Genomic DNA, 24,453 nt, shown 5'->3' on the forward strand with positions numbered 1-24,453 from the left:
TTGTTCAACTGTTTTTTATGCTTGCTCGCGTATGCTTTCTGATTTTTTCGTTTTTTGGTGTCTGGCTTAACACTTAGATTCAGCAATTGTTATGATCTTTGTTGCCTACTCGATCTACCAAAGGAAAGGCTTTGTCGCACCTCTGCGTGGGCAACTAACCTCTTCATTCGATTTTTTTTGGGATAATTCGTTCTGTCTTCCCGATTATCTGTAGTTCAGCTATTTTTAATGCTTGTTCGCGTATGCTTTCTGATTTTTTCGTTTTTTGGTGCCTGTGTTAACACTTAGCTTCAGCAACCAAATCATCTAGCTTGGATTTGATATAAGGGATTTATAGTTTTTGTTGTGTGTGTCAAAGGGTTTTAGTATATTTGTTATTGATCTACAAGATTCGATTTTGTTATATTCGGTGGAATTAACCATTTAAAACAGTTTATTACTTTTCACTTTTTTCATAGAGAAAAAGTTTAACTTCCTCTGTTTTTAGAAGAAAAAAATATTGTGCTTTTAGGAAAAAATGAAAACTTCAGGCTCAGTTTGCTTTATGGGTTATGCTTATAAACTATTTTGTTTGTTAGGCAACCGCTGACTTGTCATTTTGCTTCTCTTAAGTATTTTGTTATTCTGTTGATATCTTGGTTCAATTTAAGTTTGCTATATTGAAATAGTCGTGTTCTCATTAAGAAGCTTCAACAAATAAAACATATGACCATTCCTTCCACTCGCACTGCGTACAGGTTTGCTCTTTTATTACTGATTTATTAGCTCAGATTCCAGCGTTCTTGGTATGTTGTTATATATGTTGATTGTTTTGTTCATGTTTATTTTAGTATAGAAAGCTTTTAGTTATTAGCTTTGTGTTGCCAAATCATAAGTTATAATTCCCTTGGTTTTTTTTGTTTTCTCTTGTCATAGCTAGCTTTATTTTACATTTTCTTATATCAGAAGCCTAATAATATTAAATATGGCTATTTTGAATTGCTTGATATTATAAATTAGCCACGATGGACAAAGAAAAGAAAACCCGGTAGATATAAACATGACTAATAACTCTCGAAAGCGAAAATATGCTTGTCCAAATGACCGTAGGTTAGAAAAAAAACTTCGTCGACGCAGAAAAAAATAAACTACATGTTCTGCATAAGGTTGATGTATAAAATACTATGACTGACCTATTAATGTGTATAGCAAGTGCTCCAGATGTGCTACCTAATGTGCCAGATTGTAAATATTGTGGTGCCAAACGCATATATGCTGAACCACAGACATTTTGTTGTTCTTCGGGAGAAATAAATCTTTTTATCTTCAGAAATGCCTTCTGATTTGGTACAACTGTATATTGGCAATGATGATGATGCAAAAGAGTTTAATACGTGTGTTCGTAGTTATAATAACATGTTTGCTTTCACTTCAATGGGAGTACATTGCGACGAAACTTTTGCTAGAAGAAATGCTAGAATTTATACATTTCATGTGCAAGGTCAACTTTATCATTTCATAGGTCAATTAATACCGCAAGGAAACAAAAATCCAAAAAACTTACAACTATATTTTTTTGACACTGAACATGAACTGTCTAATCGGATGTGTATTAGTTCAAAATTTAAAGAAACTCTTACAGAAAAATTAATATGCATCTTAGCAGAAAAATCCGTATGGGAAATTTTTCTGCAGTCTGAATAGTATTGAGAATCTAAATGACTATAAGATTGCTTTGCTGGCTGACCCGGCTACTGATCAACGGGTTTTTAATCGACCCACTGTGTCTCAGGTTGCTGGAATATGGTTAGAGTCTAACGAGGAAAACCAATACATAGGCCAACATATACACGTGTATCCAAAAAACAATTGCCCTCAAATAAGTAAACATTACTTTGGTTGTTATGATCCTTTGCAATACCCTCTTATATTCCCAAACGGGAAATCTGGTTGGCATCGAAACATTAAAAGATTAGATAAAAAACAAATGAAAATGCATCCTAGGCCAACTTGTGATGGTCAAATAATCAACTGCATAGGAAACGCTACAAACACAGAATTTTTTATATATAGTGAAGCACAAGGTATTTTCTATTTAAAATTCTAAGCCCATTACACGATTGTTATGGTGTTTTATACTTAGAAATGCTCTTTTGTTGTGTAGTTTCGGAAAAAAACAGGAGTCAAAGGTCAACGGTATCGTGCCGTGAGTATTATTGTTACAAGTTGCAAGTACGAGATAATGATAGGTCTTTCTTATTGCATATCGGTAGACTTCTACATCATTATATAGTAGACATGTATATTAAAATAGAAACATCAAGGTTAGAGTTTTTTAGAACTCCAGACATGCAAAACCGTTTACGAAATGAGGTCTACAATGGGTTATTGGATAGCATTACACAAGGGTATGAAATAGGCTCCGACATTGGAAAACATGTAATAATACCTACATCGTTCATTGGAGGCCCTAGAGATATGCGTAAAAGATATATGGATACTATCGCTTTAGTTCAACGTTATGGGAAACCTGACATTTTTTTGACAATAACTTCAAATACAAATTGGCCTGAAATAAAAGCTCTTTGCCCTCCGTCTGATTAAATCCAGAGTAGGCATGATTTAATATCTAGGATTTTTCATGCAAAGCTTCAAGTTTTGAGAGATGAATTATTCAAGAAAGATATCTTTGGTCATGTTATTGCTTACACAGGCGTAATAGAATTCCAAAAAAGAGGCTTACCCCATGCCCATTTTCTGCTAATTATAAATAAAAAAATGTTTCATCTTGAAGCAATTGAGAGAATCGTTTGTGCAGAGTTGCCTGATTCACATTCTAATCCGTATTTGTTTTCGTTAGTAGTTAAACATATGATGCATGGTACATGTGGTTTACTTAATCCAACATGCCCTTGTATGAAAAACAATTGTTGCAAATATAGTTACCCTAAAGATTTCTCAGATAGTACTAGATATGGGACAAATTCATACCCGATATATCGACGCCGAAATGAAAAACATGTTATTACTATAAGGGGTGCGTTGCTTGATAGCCGTTGGGTTGTTCCTTACAACCCATATCTACTTGTAAAATTTAATTGCCACATTAATGTCGAAATATGTTCAACAATCTAAGCTATAAAATATATATACAAGTATATATACAAAGGGCATGACAAAATTTTATATAAATTACTTGAAAATGAACAAGATCATATTGTTGATGAAGCAAAGAATTTTCAATCTGCTAGATGGATTTCACCTCCTGAATCTGCCTGGCGAATATTCTGCTTTGACCTTAACCATGTACACCCATATGTTATATGTTTACCAATTCATTTAGAAAATGAACAAGTTGTCACATTTGCTGCTAATCAATCATTGTACAGTATTGCTAACAATCCAACGATTAAAAAAACTATGTTAACACAATTTTTCCACTTGAACAAATATAACAACTACGCTCAAAATCTAAATTGTTTGTATGTAGAACTTCCTGAATATTTTACTTGGCACAATGATTCCAAAGAGTGGGAACCCCGTAAAACGAAGGAGGTCATAGGCCGAATATTTAGTTGCCGCCTTTCAGACCATGAAAAGTTTTATTTAAAATTGTTGTTAATGCATGTCAGAAAACCAGCTTCTTTTAAAGATTTAAGAACAATCAATGAAGTAACTTTTACAACATTTAGAGAAGTTGCACAAATGTTAGGCCTGATAGAAAGTGATAATACTGCTAATTTGTGTATCGAAGAAGCTGCTGCTTATCTACTGCCTAATGCTTTGCGACAATTATTTGCTACCGTTCTTGTTTTTTGTTCCCCCAAAAATCCTCTTCAGCTATGGTTAAAATACCAAGATTTTCTCTCAGAAGATTTTTCTCGAAACAAATCTTTTACTCCAATTGTAATTAGCCACCATGTTTTAGACATAGTTAGCAATATTCCATGGGAAAAAAATTGGATGACTTTTTTCATATAAACAAAGATGTAAGCCAAGGATTCGATGATAGCTTAGAAAAAGAAGTACAAACTGAACACAACATTGTTATACCTGCAGAAGACCTATCAGCTATTGAGCAATTAAATTTAGAACAAAAGAATGCTTACAATCAAATCTTACATCACGTTTATAATGATTTGCCCACTGCTTTATTTATTGACGGCCCTAGAGGTGCTGGAAAAACTTTTCTATATAAAGCACTTCTTGCTACAGTTCGATCAACTGGTCATATAGCAATTGCTACAGCAACTTCAGGGGTAGCAGCATCTTTGCTCCCAGGAGGTCGCACTTCGCATTCAAGATTTAAAATTCCTGTACAAGAAAACAATACTAAATCATGTAGCATTAGTAAACAAAGCGCTTTAGCACATTTAATCAAACTTGCAAAACTCATTATTTGGGATGAGTCTACGATGGCTAGACGTAGTACTATTGAAAAATTCAATGAAATGTTACAAGACATTATGGATTCAAAATTGTTATTTGGTGGTAAACTTGTTGTACTTGGTGGTGATTTTCGTCAAACATTGCATGTTATTCTAAAGAGCACAAAGGATGATATTATAGATTCTTCCATTGTCATGTCACCATTATGGAGTCAGTTAACTAAAATAAAACTCGAAATAAATATGTGTGAATTATTTGATTCTAACTTCTCATCTTAGTTGTTGAAAATAGGTAATGGAATTGAAGCTACTAACAAAGATAATGAAATCCAAATTCCATCTCACATAAACATTCCATTCACAGATGACATTATATCTTTGAATACATTAATAGGCATGATATTTCCAAACATTACTGATTCCAATTTGGATATCTCTTTATTTGTAAAACGTGCAATACTTACAACAAGGAATGAATGTATTCACGAAATAAATGATGTTCTTATAACTAAATTTCCAAGCGAAGAAACTACCTACTATAGTTGCGATGAGAATACAAGCAGCTGTGTTATACCAGATCAGGAAGATTTATTTCACTATTTAACTCCTCAAGGCCTTCCTCCACATAAACTAACCTTGAAAATAAATTCACCTATCATATTGTTACGAAATATTAATCCAACTGAAGGACTTTGCAATGGTACACGCTTACTTTGCAGGGGTTTAATAAAAATATTATTTATGCAGAAATTTCAGTAGGCACACATGCAGGCAAACCTGTCTTCATTCCTCGGATAACGTTAGAATCACAGCATAATGATTTTTCATCTATTCCATTAAAAAAAAAAACAATTTCCAGTACGTTTATGTTAGGCAATGACAATTAATAAAGCACAAGGTCGAACTTTAGATTTTGTTGGTTTTTATCTTAAAGAACAATTTTTTTCCCATGGACAACTATATGTCGCATTATCGAGAGCTAAGACTATAGATCAAATAAAAGTATTAATTAGACCATCAACACCATTAGCTAAAAACAATAACTGCACAAAAAATGTAGTATATCGTGAAATTTTGGATGATGCACATATTCATTGATGCAGGTGAGCTATTATGTTTCTTATGTTTTTATTAGCAAAATTATTATGTGTGGAAATATATTAGACATTCATGTATCTAGTTTGTAACGTTTATTGAAATGACATTATTAGTTCTACAAAAAAAATTGTATATCATAGACTACACAGTTCAGAATTAGAACTCTTTGTCCATATAATTTTCTGCATATTTATGCGTGACTTATTCATGAGCTTTGCTTTTTTTTTTTTTATTTTCTTACATTCAGGCCATTAGAAGAGAAATGTACAACTTTAGTAAATCTGAAGCCAGATTTTCGCAACTGATTTGTCAAAGTATTGGTTTCTGAAAAAACTCCAATCCGTTTTTTAAAATGGGGATGACAACAAAAACTGATTTTCGTAGACAAAGAGGTAAAGTAAATTGTACTCCTTCGACAAAATTTCATTTGGGAATTTAACTTTATCTTTTTATTTCCATAGAATGGAACCATGCAAGGTATAATATATGACCAAGACGTTGAGCAGTTGGACAAGTTACTTCAGTTATAAAAAACATACTACATCGGGAATGCTAAAATTAAAGAAATAACTAGCAACGCACCGGTTTTTGCATCTGCGAAATATCAAATGTTTCTTAGTAGAAGTACATATATAAGGCTTGCAAATGAAGAAGAACAGTAACCTACTGACCATGCTTACGAATTAACAACATTTGCACAATGCCCTGAGTTAGCAGATATGTCAAGTAAACAGATCAGCTAAGTTCTTCTTCCACTTTTTCACTAGCAGCATACAACTACATTATATCTAAATTTATTCATGTGATTCATTTTTTCAGACTTATTATGCAGCGTGATTCATTTTTTCCCTCCACGGTTCGTTGAGAAGACAAAAAGGAATTTACAAGAGTTTGTAATCGTTAACAAACAGAAATCACTAGAGACAAAGTTGCTTTAGTGCATGCTATCATAACAGGAAAATCAGTGGATTTGGGCAAAATCATTCATGGCTCAATAATACGCACGAGTACAGGCCTCATCACTACTGGTCTCCCTTGCCCACATATTGTCACTGCTCTATGCCATCATGCCGGTGTAACGTGGGGTCCAGATGAACAAACTTTAAAAGCCAAAGCACCTATCATTGTATTTCGTGTAAATCTGTGGCATGGACTAAAAGAAAACATAAGGCGCCAAGAAAGAGCAGCATACAATCAACGCGCCCAAGACCGCCGAGAACCACGACTCCCAGCCTTGAGCAAAGTAACTCTAGGAGATCGAATGACGAAAATAGAACAAGTCATTAAAGCACAGCGTGAAGAACTAGCAGAGCACAGACAAGCAACAAATACATTCATGACCTATGTGATTAACTTTACATCAGTCCTTGCACAACGCTTTCCACCAAATACTCCAACAGATACACCATTCTCTCCACCACCACTCTTGTCACCCCAACAGCCGCTGCAGTACACCTCATCTCCCCAACCCATCGATGAGAATATTCATGATGTCGACATTGATGGTTTAGATAACAGCTGTTGATGCCCAACACATGCGGTATGAACTGTCACCTTCTTTTCTTTTATTCAATTTACATATTTTACATTTCAGTCTTAGCACAATATGTTTGGTAAATAAAATTTACGGAAATATTTAGGATATACCATCAAATGTCGAACAAATATTGTAGTAAATAACTCTCTATTTATCCTTAATTTTCCACATCCACATTCATCTATACATTTGTTAACAAAACCAAATTCATTGAATCACTCTATCATATTCACCAACACACCTCATTAAAAAAAAATAATACAAAATTTCTTTTAGCACACCAACCACATATATTATAACGTATCGTCAACATTTATATATTCAATATTTTTTTATTTGAAATGCCATAACAACTCATACATTCAATATTTTCTTTATTAAAATCCCATCACAACTTAAATATACATTAGTATTGTTTTCTTTTTTCCACTAATGCTAGCTCCATTGATATTTAGGAAAAACAACTAATCTCTAACTTTTCTAAAACACCACACTTGGGCCAAATACATCTAATAGCATGATGAGTAAGCCTTACATTTTAAAACGATAAATTATACTTTTACACTTGTCCACAATTAAACACGTCTATTTTACTTCTATTGATGTGGACAAAAACAAATACGACATGTGTCATACCCGATCTATAACTCATCCTTCTTCAGATAGTATATATAAATTCATCTACCATCTTCTATTCAACATTTAATTACCTGAATATTTGCCTAATTTCCTTTCAACATCTAAACATACTATTTCTACCCCAAAACCTATGGAAAACAACCATTACTGTGATTGTCTCGATTGCAGTCAATGTTACTACAACTACCTATTTCAGAAAGAAGTCGAAGAACTTATAAAAAGATTTTATTCGAACCCAGTATGGGCCATCATCTTATGAAGAACGCTTAACATGAAATCAAAGCTTTCTCTTTTGCTAGACTTCGCAGTTGATATCGAAATAGAACTACATATCAACATTATCCACCAAACTCAGTATGTATATTAAACAACTACTAAATGAGCTATCTCATATTCTAAAAATCGTTTAACTAAGATACATTTATATATACTTGCTAAGGATAATAAATTACGTTTTCTACAGAACTGATGTTTATAGAAATTATCTTTATTTCATTCTTTACACCTACTCGTCTTTCTCCAATTACAATTCATAAATAACTGTATTTAATGTTATTGATAGACCATTTGTTTTTTTTTATGAATATAGATTTTGTCAATCATTCCAAGGTGTATTTGATTTAACATATTATTGATAAAATAGCTACTAATAGATATACTTAGATGGTTTCCAACTTTAGGCAATAAATGTTATATATAGCCTTTAAATCATGTATATGCTCGGTCAATACCAACATATAATGTAGCCTATACAAATATTTTATTGCCTACGTTTCGCTACGAACAATAGTTTTTCTTTATTATTAGAAAAATCAATTTAATAAATTCTTAACATTTCATCTTTACAAATTGTTTAGTTTCAATAAACTAAATGATATTAACAAATTTTCTGAATATTTTTATTTATAACCAGCTGAATTTCTACACTTGGACTCCTTTAAATATACAAGAGTTTAACTCATATTGTTATGAAATTTGTTTTCTTCAGGTACAACGAAACAGGCAGAAATGAAGAATGAATTACGATTATAATAATAGGAACATAGCTAAACTTTTTTGGCTTTCTAGATATGTACTACCTTGAAATATTACGTAGACTATATATTAATTATCATATTGCTATTATCTCTACGTTTTGTTGGTATTTTAATATGTTTTAGGTAAAAAAGCGATTAATAGCATTTATATGTTTTCTATGATTTGCTACTTGTTTATGTTAGTAATCGAAGTCCAAAAGTTGCTTTGACTAAGGAATGATATAATCTACCTTATTTGTCTTATACATCCGATCAATATTGTTATTGTAAAGCCATGTTTAAGGCATATGCGATATTTTTGTCTTGCTATTTGATAAGAATAAAAAACACAAAATATTTTATACATGTTGGAAATATCTACTATTTTTAAAATATCAGTAATGAGCATGTTTTATAAACACATACTTTTTTTTGTTATTTAAATGTTCTTTTTTTTTTTCTCCAAAAGCTTAAATAGAACTTATGGATACTACAAATTAAATAGTATAATTTAAAAAATTTTCCAATATATATATATATATATTCTTACATTTAATATATATCAATTCATACCAAAATATACTACATATACATAAACTAAATAACTACAGTTTTTTAGTATTTACAATGCCAATTTTTAAAATTTTAGTAATAAGCATGTTTTATCCATACATACTATTTTTTTTTTTTAATTTAACTATTCTTTTTTTTTTTTTGCAAAAGCTTAAATAAAACTTTCAGATATTCCAACATGCATACACATCTAACCAAATTATATAGTACAATTTAAAACATTTTCAAATATAGACATTCTTACGTTGAATATATATCAATTCACACCAAAATATATCACATATGCATAAACTAATTTACTACAATTATTTAGTATCTACAATGCCAACTTTTTTCCTCCCCATATTTGGTCTCTTTAGGTTTTTCCACCGGTAAAGTTAAACATGTAAAAAAAACACAAAATTTATCATCTTTAAACTATGAACAAAATTTATCATATATTGCACATCAAGTTGGGTAAACACAGTCAAAATATTGAGGTGTCCATACCTAGTATAATATAATTTGTAAGTTGCAACATTCCACCACTTGACGAATCTTCCATTGGTCTCAATTCCCATTAGACGAAACCACATTACTCATTGTATGGGAAATGATTTTAAGCTCGAATTATGAATAAAGATATTATGAGATGTAATATTTTTAGTCATTTATTTTAATTGAATCAATTATAATATTGTATTTATGTTTTGATATACCATATTTGATTATAAATTGTTTTAGATCGTGTATTAATATACGATTTTTGAGTATCCAAACATGTATAACAAATATTAATATTGTCTTTTCGGTTGAAAATTGATACAAAACATTGAAAATATGAAACTAGTATATGATATTTGAGTACTAACTATTTTAGATCTAATATAAATAAGATTTTGAGTATAAAATTGGAATAAATTTATTAATATCATCATTTGATAGACATGTTTGTATAATCAAAAATCATATATTAGTACCAGATATGAAACCGTTGATACTCAAATATCATATATTAATATAATATTTGTAATGCTTTATATTGATTTTCATATGAAAAGACTAATGTATCATTAATATCAATATTTATTTATTTGAGTACTCAAAAATTATATACTAGTATCAGATCTGAATAGTTGATACTCAAATTTCATATATTAGTACCATGTTTTTAATTTTTTTGTACTGATTTTCATTCAAGAAAAAACATATGAGATCAGAGATTGTAAACACATTTTGTTATGGAACTAAGAGTGAAAGCACATAAATTTTTTGATTGAAACTGATTGCAAATTTAAGTTTGAATGTCATAATTTAAAGCAAATTTACTTTTATTTTTTAATTGTTAGAGGCCCCATTAAAATTTTTGAATCCTAATCCGAATCAGATCTCTAAAATACTTAATTGCGGAAATTTAAATTCTTCACCTTTTGATCGTCTTTCTCTTATTAATGATAGGTGATGGAGATGATGATAATTACAGATTTTATAAATCTGATACATGAACTCAACTTAAATTTTTGTCTGTTTTTAGATATTTTTGAGCAGTTTATGATTAATATAATGAATTAACACAAAAATTCTTGTGAGAGANACGTGGGATTGGGCCCCACCACCCTACCATGCTCTTCTCTCTCCACTAAATCAGTCTTGTCTGAAAGTCCCACTTCTGAAGAAACGGCCCTCCCCCTGTTTACCCTTCAGGAAGCAGGATGAATAAATAGAATTAATGGAATCTTGTTATTGTTTTCTTGATCAATGCTTTTGTTCAACAAAGCTTGCTTGGAGGAAATTTGGCTATACTCGAATCTGGATTTAGTGAAACTGCTGTTTTTTCGATCTGGTTAAGCGATTTTTTCTTTATTTCATGGCTATGTTTGATTGGAATGACAAGGAGGTATGTGCGTTTGTTTTTTGTTTTTCTTTGTTTTTTTGGCTGGCTAGTGGCTTCCGTGACTCGTGAGAGTAAAGGAGAATAATATTTGAGAAAATATTCTTGAATGATCGATTGTGTGATTTTTATTTGAATATATGCACCATTTAAGGCATTGAAACGAATAGATTATTTTGAACTTCTTTCTGTTTCGATTATTTTTCTTGATGATTGAACTGAATGCTTTGTGTCTGACGTGATTTACCTAGATTTCTTTCATATGTATTCTTTGGTGAAATGATGTTAATTACTCACATCAGCATTTAAGTCATGGACTATAGCAACTAATAGACCAAGTTTTATGCTCCAGAAAATGGACAGTGAAAATTGCATAAACTCGGATCACAAGAAACACCTTTGGGTCGAGATATTGTGACATACTACTACAGAATATTGAGACCCAAGATTGACCCTTTTGGAGAATCGAGAGTGATTCTAGCAACAAAAGTTGTTTTCAACCTCCCCAGTCCTTGATATCAAATTCCTTTAGAAAGCATTATTTAAAATTAGATATCTCTCTTCAATCATTACCTATCACCGTCATATCATTCATGTCCACCAACAAGGATTGTCACTCCCCCTGATTTGGAGTGTGTGTTGTAGAAAAATAATGGCAATTTTAGCTCGTTTGTCCCTTAATATGCGTATTACTTTGGTGTGTCGTCCAAACTAGGCTCTCAACAATTCTTTGTGTCTATTGAGATCCTTTTTAAGTCTACATGCCATTCCCTCTCTAGATTCAAACCCAGGGCAACATGCATGTAGATTTCTTCTGCTATATCGCCACAGAGAAATGCATTTTTTACGTCAAGCTATTGTAGTCTCCATCCATAATAGGCTGTCAATGACAATATAACTCCAATCATATTCATGTTCGCCACCAGTGTAATATCTCGGAATAATCAAGGTCATAGGTTTGGATCTACATTTTATTAACTAACCTTGCTTTGTCTCTCTCTTGACCCATCGGATTTGAATTTCACAGTAAATACCCATCTATATCCCAGTAGTTTGACTCTTTTTTGTAATTGAACTAACAATATCGCCAAGGAGAAATGCATTTTTTACGTCAAGCTATTGTAGTCTCTATCCATAATAGGCTGTCAATGACAATATAACTCGAATCGTATTCATGTTCGCGACCAATGTAATATCTCGGAATAATTCAAGGTCCTAGGTTTGGATCTACATTTTATTAACTAACCTTACTTTGTCTCTCTCTTGACCCATCGGATTTGCATTTCACAGTAAATACCCATCTATATCCCAGTAGTTTGACTCCTTTTGGTAATTGAACTAACTCCCATGTTTTGTTCTTTTCTAGAGCTTCCATTTCCGTTTTCAAAGCATTCTCCCTCTTCTTGTCTCCCAATACCTCCGATAGACTTCTCAGAATAAGTATCGTGTGAAGGTTGCTCAACAGAGTTCTATATCTTTGAGATATGTTTTGTTAGGTCATAAATAAGTATAGAGGATGGTTAGTGCAAGTTCTAATTCCTTTGCTTAGGGCAACTGATAGATCCGTGTCATGCTTAGCTGCGAGCTTGTGCTTGGTTAAAGGTTAATGCTTAGTTATGGATTTCTTAGACTCAGTTGATGGAGAGACATTGTTGGTTGGTGTGGGAATAATTTCAGGAGCTGGATGGTTGCCTGAATAGGAGATTGCTCTGGGCCAATCGAGATAGTGGGATTTTCTCCCTGAAATAAGTTTTTAGTGATTGAACATGGTCTTGTTTCCCCTCATTATTCATCATTTCGCGTGACTAGGCTGACTTGACAATTGGTATGGCAGACTTCAGAGGACTGGAGTGGCTTGGTGACTAGATCGATGCTATAATAGAGCCGTGATAAGAAAACTTTGAAATAGGCGTGGATGGAGACTCGAAGAAGTTAAGTTGCCTGGGAAACTCAGCAAGAAACATGTCCTTGTCTCTATCTTCCCATATTTTCTTCCCATGGGCTCAGTTTCATCAAACATAACATCGACAAAGGAATACTTAAAGAAAATTCAGTGGCTGGAAGTACTTATATCCTTTTTGTGGAATACTCAATGAAAATTCATCTAAGAGCACGTGTTTCAAGTTTTCCTCCTATTTTGAGAATGTACACGAATGAACACGACACTTGCAAAAATTCTGGGAACAACATTGCTCGAAATACTCACATGGGAAAATTTTTGTGAGGATTTCGGTTGGGGTTTTGAACTCAAGTACCACAGTAGGAAGTCGATTAATAAGACTTGCAACGGTTAAAACAACTTGTCCCAAATATTGTTCGGAAATATTTTTGTTGAAAAAACAGGATCTTGTGAGATATAAAAGGTGGTCATTTTTATGTTCAGCCACCTCATTATATTGTGGTGCGCACTTAAGAGGACTCGTGTATGATTCCTTCCATTGGGAAAAATGAAGAGGGGCTCATTGTAATAGTCTTTGGCATTATCAGATCTACCTACGTCTCTTAATCTTTACATCATATTGCGTCTTGATCGTGTTGTAAAATTTGGGAAAAATAGTGCTAACTTCTGATTAACTTTTTAAAAGATAAATCCGTAGTAGTTGAGTACATAATGAAAGATACAAACCACCACCCCACACTAGAAATATTGGGAATAGTCGACATACCCCAAATATGACTATGAATAAGAGAGAGAGAACCAAGTGTTCTCTTATTGCTTATTGAATCATGTTTGTGCTTAGCAAGTTCACAAATACAATAAAACTTAGGATCAGCCCTTTTAGATGATAAATGAAATATCAACTTGAGAACTATAACAGATGGATGACCTAAACGACGATGATAATACCAATTTTGGTTTTATTTGACTTAACTAACTTGGACAACAATCATGTAGATAGGGGATCGTCAACCCTAGTTCTTCCATTTTTATTTTCCAGGTAGTAAAGATAGTGTCTCTCTAGCACTTCCCAATTCGATTGATATGCTGATTGAATATTTTGCAATTCTGGGTTGAAGTAGCCATATTATTCTCGATTATTGGGACATTGGAAACAGGGCTGTCTGTTGTGGTATCCGACATATTGCTGGGCAGTATCAAGAGAAAAAAAAAAGATGATTAAGGGAATCGGAAAGATGACAGCTCCTCTTTCATGACTGTACTGTATGATATTGTGTCTCTCTTCATCTTATGTAATGCCGTGAATATTTCAAAAGTCAGATCTTTCTACTGATGATTTCATTTTTATTGCAATTTATCTTATCTGATTGTTCGGATACATCTTATGTATGTTGTTGGTCTTTCTGTTTCATTACAGCTTCATGGCAAATTAGGCTTCTTCATGTTTCATGATACACTTCAGTCTCTGAGTTAATTGCAATTGTATCAATACCTGACTATCTACTTCTCTTTGGTTCAGTTAAAAAATATCATTTGGTGTGAGGCTAGGGAAAGTGATGATGATCATATCGTTCCTTATCCTGATCAAAATGAGAAGAACCATCCTGTTTTATCTCGAGATCCCACAAAAAAGGAGATGAATCATGAAACTGCTTATGTTAGCCGTATTGAACAAAAGAAACCTTGTACAAATAATGAACATGGGGTTGAAGCGGTTGTCAGCTGCAAGTATGGCATTCATGACCCCTCGAAGGGATTACCTAACTCATGGCCTGACGGTTCAGATAGAGCTATAACAAATCTTGAGAAAGTTGATCAGGATTCGATGGGCACCGCTGCATCCAACTATATGATGACTACAAAAGGTTGATTTTTGAAGGATAGCGCATCAAATTTATTTTACTCGAACAATTATTTTAAATATCAATGAAAAGGCTTCGTAATCTAATTATCTAATTGTTTATCTTCTAAATACATAGATGCAACTGGGCAAATAGATAAAGTTTATGATTTTCTTCAAAATCCACCGGAGGACAGAGAACAAGGTGATTTTGCCGACTATGTATGGGCAAATATCCGAAGTTTTGATGATTTGGATAGGATATTCAGGTAATTTAGAATTCTTATTTTTCGTCTTTTTATTAGAATTCATTTGCCTTGCAGTTTTTCATTCCTTTGAATTTTCTTGATGAAACAATATTATTTTTCGAAGGAATGCCTTTAGGCAAAAAAATATCATGTTGTGACACTCAGGGTCCGTAAACATGAGTGGAATGGACAATTCCCCTATTCAATCAAGCATTAACAAATTAAGCGGAAAAAATTATCTAGAGTGCGTGCAGTCAATCAGACTTGTGATTGATGGCAAAAAGCTAAATTTGTTTATGTCACCAGCAAAATAAAGGAGACCACAACCAGCCAACCACCAAGTAGACATGATGAACATGGAAAGCTTAAAATTCCCTTATGATAATCAATTCGATGGAAACTTCAATTGGTAAAACATATATGTTTCTTCCCACATCAACTTTTCACATCAAAAGAATTGTGGTATGCTGTCAAAGAAACATACTTGAACCTCAAAAACTCGTTGCAAATCTTTGAACTAGAATTAAGATTGTGGCAGACAAAACAAGGTCTGAGAGGTTACTGAGTATTATAATAAAGTGAAGTCACTATGGCAAGAATTATATCTCAGCCATGATAATGATTTGGCTTGGAAAACTGATAGAATCCATTTCCTGAAAGTGATTGGAAGACACATTTGGTGGCTCGAGTTCAAGTTTTCCTTTGTTCCAGTGATTATGAACAAAGGTTGTGCGACTAAAATCTTTAGAGGGTAACTATCCTTAAATTCTAGTTGTTGGAGAAGAGTTTTTAAAATTTGAAGGGGAGTTTGAAAGTTAAAATTTTAGAGGCAATCCTTGAATGAGATATGCTGCAGTTAAAATCGCTATCCGTATAGATACTTAAAAACCTTTGTGGAAAATAGTAATGATTTAGCTACCTAAAAGGTCCTTGTTTTTTCTTTGGGCCACCACGTTTTGTTGGGCAATATTGATGCATGAAGTTTGATATATTATACCATTTTTAAGGAAAAAGCTTCCTAAGATCAAATTAAATATTCATTTCCATCATCACTCCTAAATATCTAGATCTTTGTTTGAAACTATTTTTGTACCATTTGGTAAAATCTTAAGAGACTTTGCATGCATCGGAGTTGTCACTTAGTAAAAAAACATTACAAAGTCTTGTGTGATCATGTTTAAATGTGATAAACTATATTTTATTCGTGCTTATTTAGAACACCAAACATCACTTTGTATTATTAAAAGGGGTTTTGAGGGTTTAGATGGTTATGAAGGAAATGAAATGATGATGTTTTTTATATTCACATAATTCCAATTAAAATGAAGATGATTCATCAAAAAATCATTTAGGAAACAATTGTTTTAAATACTTGAAGTTTGGATAACTAAGTCTAAAATGACATAACATAATAAAATTATCAGACGAAACAATCATGGATTTGGGACAAGTACTCAATGGTTGAATTTTTTTCCCCAAATCCGATCCATTTTCAAAGAAATATAATCTCCTTCCCTGTAATCAAATCCTGAAAAGGACTTAGGAATGAAGAGAAATTAGCAAGACGATTTTATCCTGAGTTAGTTTACTTATTGAAAGTAGATTACGAGGAAAATCGTGGATGTGAAGAACATCATGAAGGGTAAGAAACGGAGACACAAAGATAGACCTTTTTCCTACAATGGCTAAAAAATAGCTATATGTGATTTTAACTTTCCGGTTCCTTGCACAAGGACTAAAAAAAGAAAAAGTGGTTTGACAATCCTGTGATATGATCGGTTTCACTCGAATCAATAATCCAAGGACAATTAGAATCATTTTGGACAGGAGCAGAGGTAAGGTATTTATCTTTTGCAGCTATTGTGCAATAAGACTTGTTTGAAATTCAAAAAGCTTTGTACAATTGGTTTACTTGTCCCTCTGTGGAGGGAAAAGAATATAAAGGAGAATTTCTCCTGATATGAACCACCAGCCTGAAATGCGCAACCCTCATTCCCAACCTTCTTCTTTGGGTTAAGTGGCTTACAACGAATTTTCCAACCGGTTTCTCGAGATTTGATTATGAATCGACGTCTGCAAAGATCATACCAAGGTCCTTCCTTTCACCCTATGTCTTGGTATTTTCTGTCACTAGGGCAGAATTTTATGTTCGATTATTGAAGTACCACAAGGTCTAAATCTTCTCCGACCTTCACTTTGAATTTCTGATTATGCAAGGATGGATATGGCTTCTTTCCCAGGATTTGGACCCTAACTTCATCCAGCTCCTTGTTGAAACTAGCAAAAAACATAAAAACCCTGTCATTCTTGTCTCTTTAAGTCTCAAAACACTGTCATTTGGGCATTCCCAAACGTCGTCAGAATAGAGATCCAGTTCATGCCTCCATAACATCATCTCATCGTAAAAGGTTGTGGCATCTCGGTGTCCTTACCTTCTTTGCCACAATTTGGATTTTAATCCAAATATTTGAGAGGAATTCTATAAGTCAGATATGTATGTCACGGCCAAGCTTCCATAGCCATTGTAAAGACATAATGGTTTTCAATCACGTTTCAATTGAGTTGACTAACCTAGCAACCGTTAGGGAGTTCTCAGCTCTCCAGTTTTTTATGTTGGATCACCGGTCTCTCCTGACATGACTTCGTTGTTGCCAGTTCTTCCTCCATAGCTGCCGTTGGTGGAAATCATGCTGTCACAAGTTTATTCGCCGTTACGAAACGATTTTGTTTGGACTACACTTGAGGCTGTGGGCTTCTGAAATACCGAGTTCTTGAGCTTGTTGGGTGTTTGGACTTAGACAAAGGATTGCTTTGCTGCTGCAAGAGGTTTGCACTAACACCACAGTCACTTCTGCAAGAGGATCAGCAGCACAAGAACACAATGTTGAGGTTGGTTTCTGCGGCTATGGGCAGTGTGATACCCAGAAGGAGCGCATCAACGTAAGGTTGAGTTAGGGTTCTGCAGGCTACATTGCACCTTTGCAGACCCTAGTTTTTTTCATGGAATATCAGAATGTTTGAGAGGAAAATAACATTTATTCTCATTGATTACCCTGGTACATATATAGGAAAACAAGGAAACAAAAATATGAAACAAATAAATTATGTGTCTCCTAATTTATTTTATTGTATCTACTAATTTATTTTAGTTTCTTAAAATCTGGAATTTTACTAATAGTAAAACATCTTCCCTTTTTTTGTTTTTGAAAATTTTAAACTAAACAAAGTTCATTTCATTGAATAAATGCATGGCCCGGAGCTCTATTATCTTTACTATCACGGTTTACTGTGTTTCCTTATCAACCATCTAATTTAGTATCCTCACAAGTGATATTTTACAGGAACAACGACCCAATATGTGGAGTCGTGAACGGTGGTACTGTTGATGAGCCATGGTTGTCTTCTCAAGGTGTTACTAGTCATACATCGATACTTATGCCTACATCTGGTGATTCTTCTGATATGCCTCTTGGTGCACCAAACTCTTTAGATAGGTCTGAGATTGGAGCTGAATTTATGCTAGATTCCAGCCATTCTTTTGTTTCTGTGAATCAAACATTCTGCGAGATTAAGTCTCAAGCTGGGAAAGATGAACAGGCAAGCACAATTACTATTGAACATATAGCGAGCTATTAGTGAAAGAGAAGGTGCAAATAACCAGCTTTATTTTATTATTGTTCTTTTCTCGTTTTTTTGGAAATTCACGAGCTTCGATTAATCATCTTCTGGTTGTGTTTGAAGAAGCTGCTACTTGTCCCTCTAGGATAAAAACAAATAAAGAAACAAACTTACGGATTATAATCATTCTTTGTCATTGAAAAATTTTATGCTCGACTTAAAAATATGTTTAGTTGCCAAACAACTTTCTGAACCTTCTATGAGATTTAAACTCAAATACTTTATAATCTATTAGCTGTTATATAGAATCCAAACATCTGAATTTTTTTTATAAGAAACATTATTTTATTAAATATTTAATAGCTTTTAATTACAATAAGCGGTCTAGTAATCCACTCACGACAAAATACTAGACAAGACCCTAGCCCTGTCATAAATACACAAGAGCCCAATCTCTCAATAAATCTGAAATTGAGACATTCTGAAAGTCTACTTGAGATCCAATCCAAATAAATATTTTGATCTTAATATTTTCCTAGCACTCTTCCCTTGCATCTTTAACATTGTAAAAAACTCTTCTATCTCTCTCTGTCCGCACACACCAACATATGCCATGAACCACTACTTTCCAAAAAAAAATTTCTCTCTTGCCAAGAAACTGTCCAAGATCTATATCGAATAAATCTTGCGTTGATTTTGGTGTCACCCAAACCAATCTCAGTTCTTCTAAAGCTTTCGCCTACAACCCATTCGTGAATGTACAACGAATCAACATATGATCTCGCGTCTTCATGTCATTCCGACACAACACACGCCAATTTGGGCACAAAGCACACGTGAGCCAGCTCTTTTGCATTATCTCTGAGGTCGGCAACTTATCCAAAATCGCTATCCACGAGAATACTTGAATCTTTGTTGGAACTGGAGGTTTCCAAATAACATTGTAAAAAGTAAAAGCGGGAAAACTAATGCTCGAAAAGAGAGACTCAAAGAAAGATTTGATTGAAAAAAGACCTAACGTATCCCCATCTACTCGGACATCATCTTCCCTTCAATCCGAAAATGCAAGTCCCATGATGGGGAAGAGGATAAATTATCAAATAAAGCAAAATAAGATATAGACATATTATGAACCGAAGAAAGCTGAAATAAAGACGGATAAAGATCCCGAAAGGAAGAATCCCCTACCATCTATCTTTCCATAACCTGACCTTGGTACCTTTTCTAACCATTGTCCTCATTAATTGATAAAAATTCAGTTAAGATCTAGAAATAAACTTCCATGGGCTTCTAAACAGCATGTTTCTTGCTAAACCCACATCCCATCCATTATCTTGTAACCCGTATTTACTCAATATGATATTCTTCCACAACGTCCGTCTTCTGCGAAAACCTCCACCACCATTTCCCCAACATGGCCCTGTTCATCAAACAAACATTTCCAATACCCAACCCCCTCTATTTTTGGTTTTGCACACCTACTTCCAGGCAATCAGATGATGATTACGTGATTCACCATCAGATCCATCCCAAAAAAAAAATCCCTCGTAATCTTCTCCATCGCTTCGCTACGTGCTTTGGTACCCTTAAAAGAGACATGAAATACATCTATAAAGCATTCAAAACGGCCACAATCAACGTTAACCTTCCCCCTCTTGAAAAAAAATGCTTTCTTTCAACTTGCCAAACTTTGACAACTTAGTCTGAATCGGTTCCCAAAACGGGATTTTTTATGGATTTTTTCCTAAAGGCACCCCCAAATACTTAATTGGCCATTTCTCTGTACCATACCCAATTTGTTGAGCCAACTCTTATAATTATTCTTCGCAATGGAGACCCAACAAAACACTCTTTTCCCAATTGATTTTTAACCCTGACATTTTACAAAACGACCTCACAACTTCCACAAAAAATCTGACATGATTCTCCTTCTTGACAAAGAAAAGTGTGTCATCCTCAAACTGAATATAAAATATCTCGATCCATCCCTCTAATTAAGTCCATGGCCTTGGCCTTATCAATCAGTCTCCCCAACACATCCACCACCATATTAAACAAAAATGTGAATATAGGATCCCTTTGTCTCAGTCCTATCTGTGCTTGAAATATACCCCTTGGCCTCTCATTTGTTTGTTCTTGGATATCGAAAAAGTGGAAGGCTGATCATGAGAAAAGAAAATAACACTGGAAATTCATTATTTTGAAGGACAGCTATAGTATTTTCATATAAAAAAAGGGCTGATCATGCTATATTTGTACTAGTTAATGATCTAAATAGTCAAGGAAGAATAAAGTCAGTAGATTGTTCATCACAGGACAAATGCTTTGCAAATCACAGTTAGATAAATTTTTATTGAGTTGATATTTTCCAATCTTAATGTTTGACTAGATCTATCTACAATTCTTTGATTAGATTACAAGTTGGAGTGAATTTACCGTACAAAATCTATGGAAGTTAAGAATTTATGTACATCTTTGTATATCATTTCATAAAACATTATACACTTGAGATGACTTGCTATCGTGACATTTCTCTGCAGAAACTGTAAGGTATGTCACTCTTTCTATATGTTTTTGGATTTTCACTCAAACTAATTTGTCCATGATAAAGTTTCAGCTGGTTTCTTAATTAACCCATGCTTTCCTCCTGGGCACCAAAACAAGCACACACTGTTTTTGTTGGTCTTTCTGTGATTGTTTTTTTTTTTTTTGATGAATTTCAGATTGTTTCTCTAGTTGTTTTTGCTGGGTGTTTGAATATATAAAGGAAAAGTCTATAAATTTGAAGTCTAATATATATCAAAATGAATTATATTTCAATAGAATTCTTGCACTACAATTCTATTGAAAATACAATGCAGCACTCCTGATGCTCTCAAATCCACTCAATTTTCTTGCAATTCTATTGAATCTACAATGCAGCACTCCTGATGCTCTCAAATTCACTCAATTTTCTTTCTTGGTTTCGTGCAGTAGAAAACTATATATCACTACAGAGTGAATGTCCTATTTATAGCCTATTCTAACCTCTAAATATCATAATATTATTGGCCAATTTGGACAACATATAGGCGGTCATTGTTCTTTCCATCATGAATATGTGGTCTTCATTATACCATGGATTATTATCTTTCAACATTTTTCATGTGTTCAGGGCAATAATAAAAAGAGATTGCCGAAGGGCCATGAGTGCCAGAAATCAGAAGCAAAGAATGACATCAGACAGCTGCATGATTTAGGTTATGCATGCTCCTCACGAGCAAGCCCGTCACAGCAATTCAGCATTCACTACGCACCATCAATGGTTAACCAGCATCCACCCTTGGTCCTCGGCCAGCAATGGCAGTTTCAGAGGGCTGAACCTTTCCAACAAAAGCAATTTACTGGTCCACTTTTGTCATCTACTTTATATGGGAATGGTTTTCACTGCCCCTCCATGTCTATCTTACCACAGTTTCATCCTGTGGAAGGAAAACATGAAATTGGCAATGCAAATTCCCCAAATAAGTCAGTGGATGGTGCAGCGAAGCCTCCAACAATGACACCCAAGGAAAAAATTGAAAAGTTACGGAGGCATCAACAATTGAGAGCAATTCTTGCAATTCAGAAACAGCAGCAGCAATTCGGTAATCATTTATCAGTTGAACATTCAACAATGGAAGGAGGGAACTTAGAAGTTGATGAAAATCTTAGCACCTTGCCTTCCCTTGATCACAGCACGTCCACAGAAGTCAATGATTCCAGTGCAGTTAGCATACCTTCTGAAAATTTCTCAGTGGAGGAATCAGTGCTTTATCAACTTCACGAAACAATTTCTAAAGTTAGTAAAATGTCACTGCTGGTAGAATGCTTTCTGGTCATTTTTCTGATAAGTTGGAATAACTCGGCCACAAACTGACATTTTTGCAGTTAGACATCCAAATAAGACTTAGCATCCGGGATAGCTTGTTTCGACTTGCTCAAAGTGCTATTCAAAGGCAATGCCCTAGTGACACAGCTAGTATCAACAGCAGATATGAAGTGCTCAGCAAAGATATTGATCCTCATGAGAGGTTAGTTAACAATTTGTGAGGAACACTCACGTCAATCATGCATGTCATTTGTTGCACTGTGGGAGCCCCTTGATTTTTTATTTTTAAATATTTTCAAGTTTTGGACTTTACCTACAGATTATTGATCATACCATTGTAACTTATCATGTGCGAGATCATGACTTATCATGTGCGAGATCATGATTTCCAGTAAGACAATCAGCATTTAATGATGATAAACATCGGTAATATGTTGTCAGATAATCATATCTAATAGAAAAAATAGAATGTATAACATTAAGTTGTTGGATGTAAACTAGTGGAATTGTATGAATGCTGAAGTTTGGAGCAAAATTTACTCTCCTGAATCAACTGCAAGTCCAATGGCTTTTTACTATTGCAGTTGGAGAGATTTAACTTGTCGGCCAAAATTTAATTGTAATGACACAAATTTCGAATGCACGCACCTTTAAATAAGTTCCAAGACTTCTTTTGAATTAATGTGATCATGTGCTCTCCAATCATTTTCTTCTCCAGCCCCGAAGCATTGATAACAGAGTAAGCTTAAGTTATTTTGGTCTATCAGCTATGTTTGATCATCTGTTTATTTTCCCAAACAGAATTAGTACAATCTCTGATGAAGAGAACGACACCAATCCAACAGATCGTACCGTGGCACATTTACTTTTCCATAGGCCTCTAGAGTTATCAGGAAAACTTTCCAAGAAACATGATTCACCTGTATCTGCTTACCTCTCGCATGAAAGGAAACCAAGAACTTTAAAAAGCTTAGCGAAGGGACGTTTTCCAGACACTTTTGAGAAAGCTCCTGTCAAATCTCCACGTGGATCAAAAACTTTGCGTGTATATTTTGATAAAGATCAGTCCAAAAACAGCCCTTGCTTAGACACTCCTCCAAAATATATCGAACGGTGAAGCTGCAGAGAGTGAACTGAATTGCCTCTGAATTATTATTAAAGTGATTTCCTCTTCTATCAATTTGTTTACATGTCTTTACGCATCAACCTTACCAATCCTTTGGCACTGAGTTTACATATATTAATTAGCTAACTTTACCCTTTTCTGATAGGTTGTACGATACCTGTACTAGGAGCCTATTCTACAAGGAAAAAGGTTTGTGGCAGTCATATTTTGAAGTGTTATGTGTTCATCTTTTCATGATTCATTGTCAAGATCAATGTGCTATCAAGGAAGTGGTGTCATTCTTCAGTTCACCCTATCATGTTCGAAAACTTCAAGATGGGCTTAGTTTTTGCAACTATAATGCGGTGTTGACATGTTTTACACCTCTTTGTAATATGGAAAAACATTCATTCATGTTCTTCTGTATGTGTAGTTTGAAACGTAGCTCAAGTCTAACAGAAGAATTTTGGAATGCACTGATTTATGTAAATCTCTTTAACTGGCTATATTTGCTTCATATTTAATATACCAGATGCTTTTGTACGTGATTCTTGCTTGTATTGATTTTGTTAGAAGCTTTATTTTTTTTCTCAACATCCGGTGTAACCAATTATTTTTCCCAAAAAAAATGAAAATATCATTATATTTAATTGATTTTATTTAGAAAAGTCTGTTTCTCACTTTAAGAATATATGTGAAATATCCAAAATTTAAAGTATTATCGAGTTACAAATGGTGCTTTAGGTATATTGATTATTGCTGTTAATTAAATTATGTTTAAATAAAATTATA

The 24,453-nt window shown here is 33.7% G+C and overlaps 1 protein-coding gene and 2 long non-coding RNA genes across 6 annotated transcripts; 2 read left to right on the forward strand and 1 right to left on the reverse strand.

The window, feature by feature from the left end:
* The first annotated feature begins 649 nt into the window (after window positions 1–649).
* Window positions 650–6,388, forward strand: LOC140986936 (uncharacterized). 2 transcript variants are annotated; one of them, XR_012177004.1, is made up of 3 exons: window positions 650–737; window positions 5,713–5,857; window positions 5,927–6,388. It is a non-coding gene; the product is annotated as an uncharacterized lncRNA (long non-coding RNA). The 2 variants fall into 2 exon arrangements; XR_012177005.1 differs by lacking the exon at window positions 650–737 and adding an exon at window positions 3,969–4,491.
* A 4,421-nt stretch (window positions 6,389–10,809) lies between these two features.
* On the forward strand, window positions 10,810–24,242 carry LOC140986068 (protein LNK2-like). Of its 3 annotated transcripts, none has more exons than XM_073454043.1 (8): window positions 10,810–11,106; window positions 12,935–14,263; window positions 14,520–14,865; window positions 14,980–15,109; window positions 18,430–18,685; window positions 21,861–22,526; window positions 22,616–22,758; window positions 23,828–24,242. In XM_073454043.1, the coding sequence occupies exons 3-8, from the start codon at window positions 14,637–14,639 to the stop codon at window positions 24,183–24,185; spliced, it is 1,782 nt and encodes a 593-aa protein (XP_073310144.1). In that variant the 5' UTR covers window positions 10,810–11,106; window positions 12,935–14,263; window positions 14,520–14,636; the 3' UTR covers window positions 24,186–24,242. The 3 variants fall into 3 exon arrangements, with proteins under 3 accessions (XP_073310144.1, XP_073310143.1, XP_073310142.1); XM_073454042.1 differs by lacking the exon at window positions 12,935–14,263 and adding an exon at window positions 23,358–23,716 and having other exon boundaries at window positions 23,828–24,041; XM_073454041.1 differs by lacking the exon at window positions 12,935–14,263.
* LOC140986069 (uncharacterized) lies at window positions 19,029–21,854 on the reverse strand. The gene is made up of 2 exons (XR_012176894.1): window positions 21,622–21,854; window positions 19,029–21,547 (listed from the first exon to the last, which is right to left on the reverse strand). It is a non-coding gene; the product is annotated as an uncharacterized lncRNA (long non-coding RNA).
* Window positions 24,243–24,453: the final 211 nt, after the last annotated feature.

Source organism: Primulina huaijiensis, chromosome 10 (genome assembly GCF_012295235.1).
Source record: "Primulina huaijiensis isolate GDHJ02 chromosome 10, ASM1229523v2, whole genome shotgun sequence".
Classification (NCBI taxonomy): domain Eukaryota; kingdom Viridiplantae; phylum Streptophyta; class Magnoliopsida; order Lamiales; family Gesneriaceae; genus Primulina; species Primulina huaijiensis.

Bases quoted from the DNA above. Each gene is read 5' to 3' on its own strand.
- LOC140986068 (XM_073454041.1), top strand. From the start codon at position 11,077: ATGGCTATGTTTGATTGGAATGACAAGGAG. The intron at 14,866-14,979 runs GTTGATTTTTGA...CTAAATACATAG, and splicing joins CTATATGATGACTACAAAAG to ATGCAACTGGGCAAATAGAT. The intron at 22,527-22,615 runs GTTAGTAAAATG...ACATTTTTGCAG, and splicing joins TTCACGAAACAATTTCTAAA to TTAGACATCCAAATAAGACT.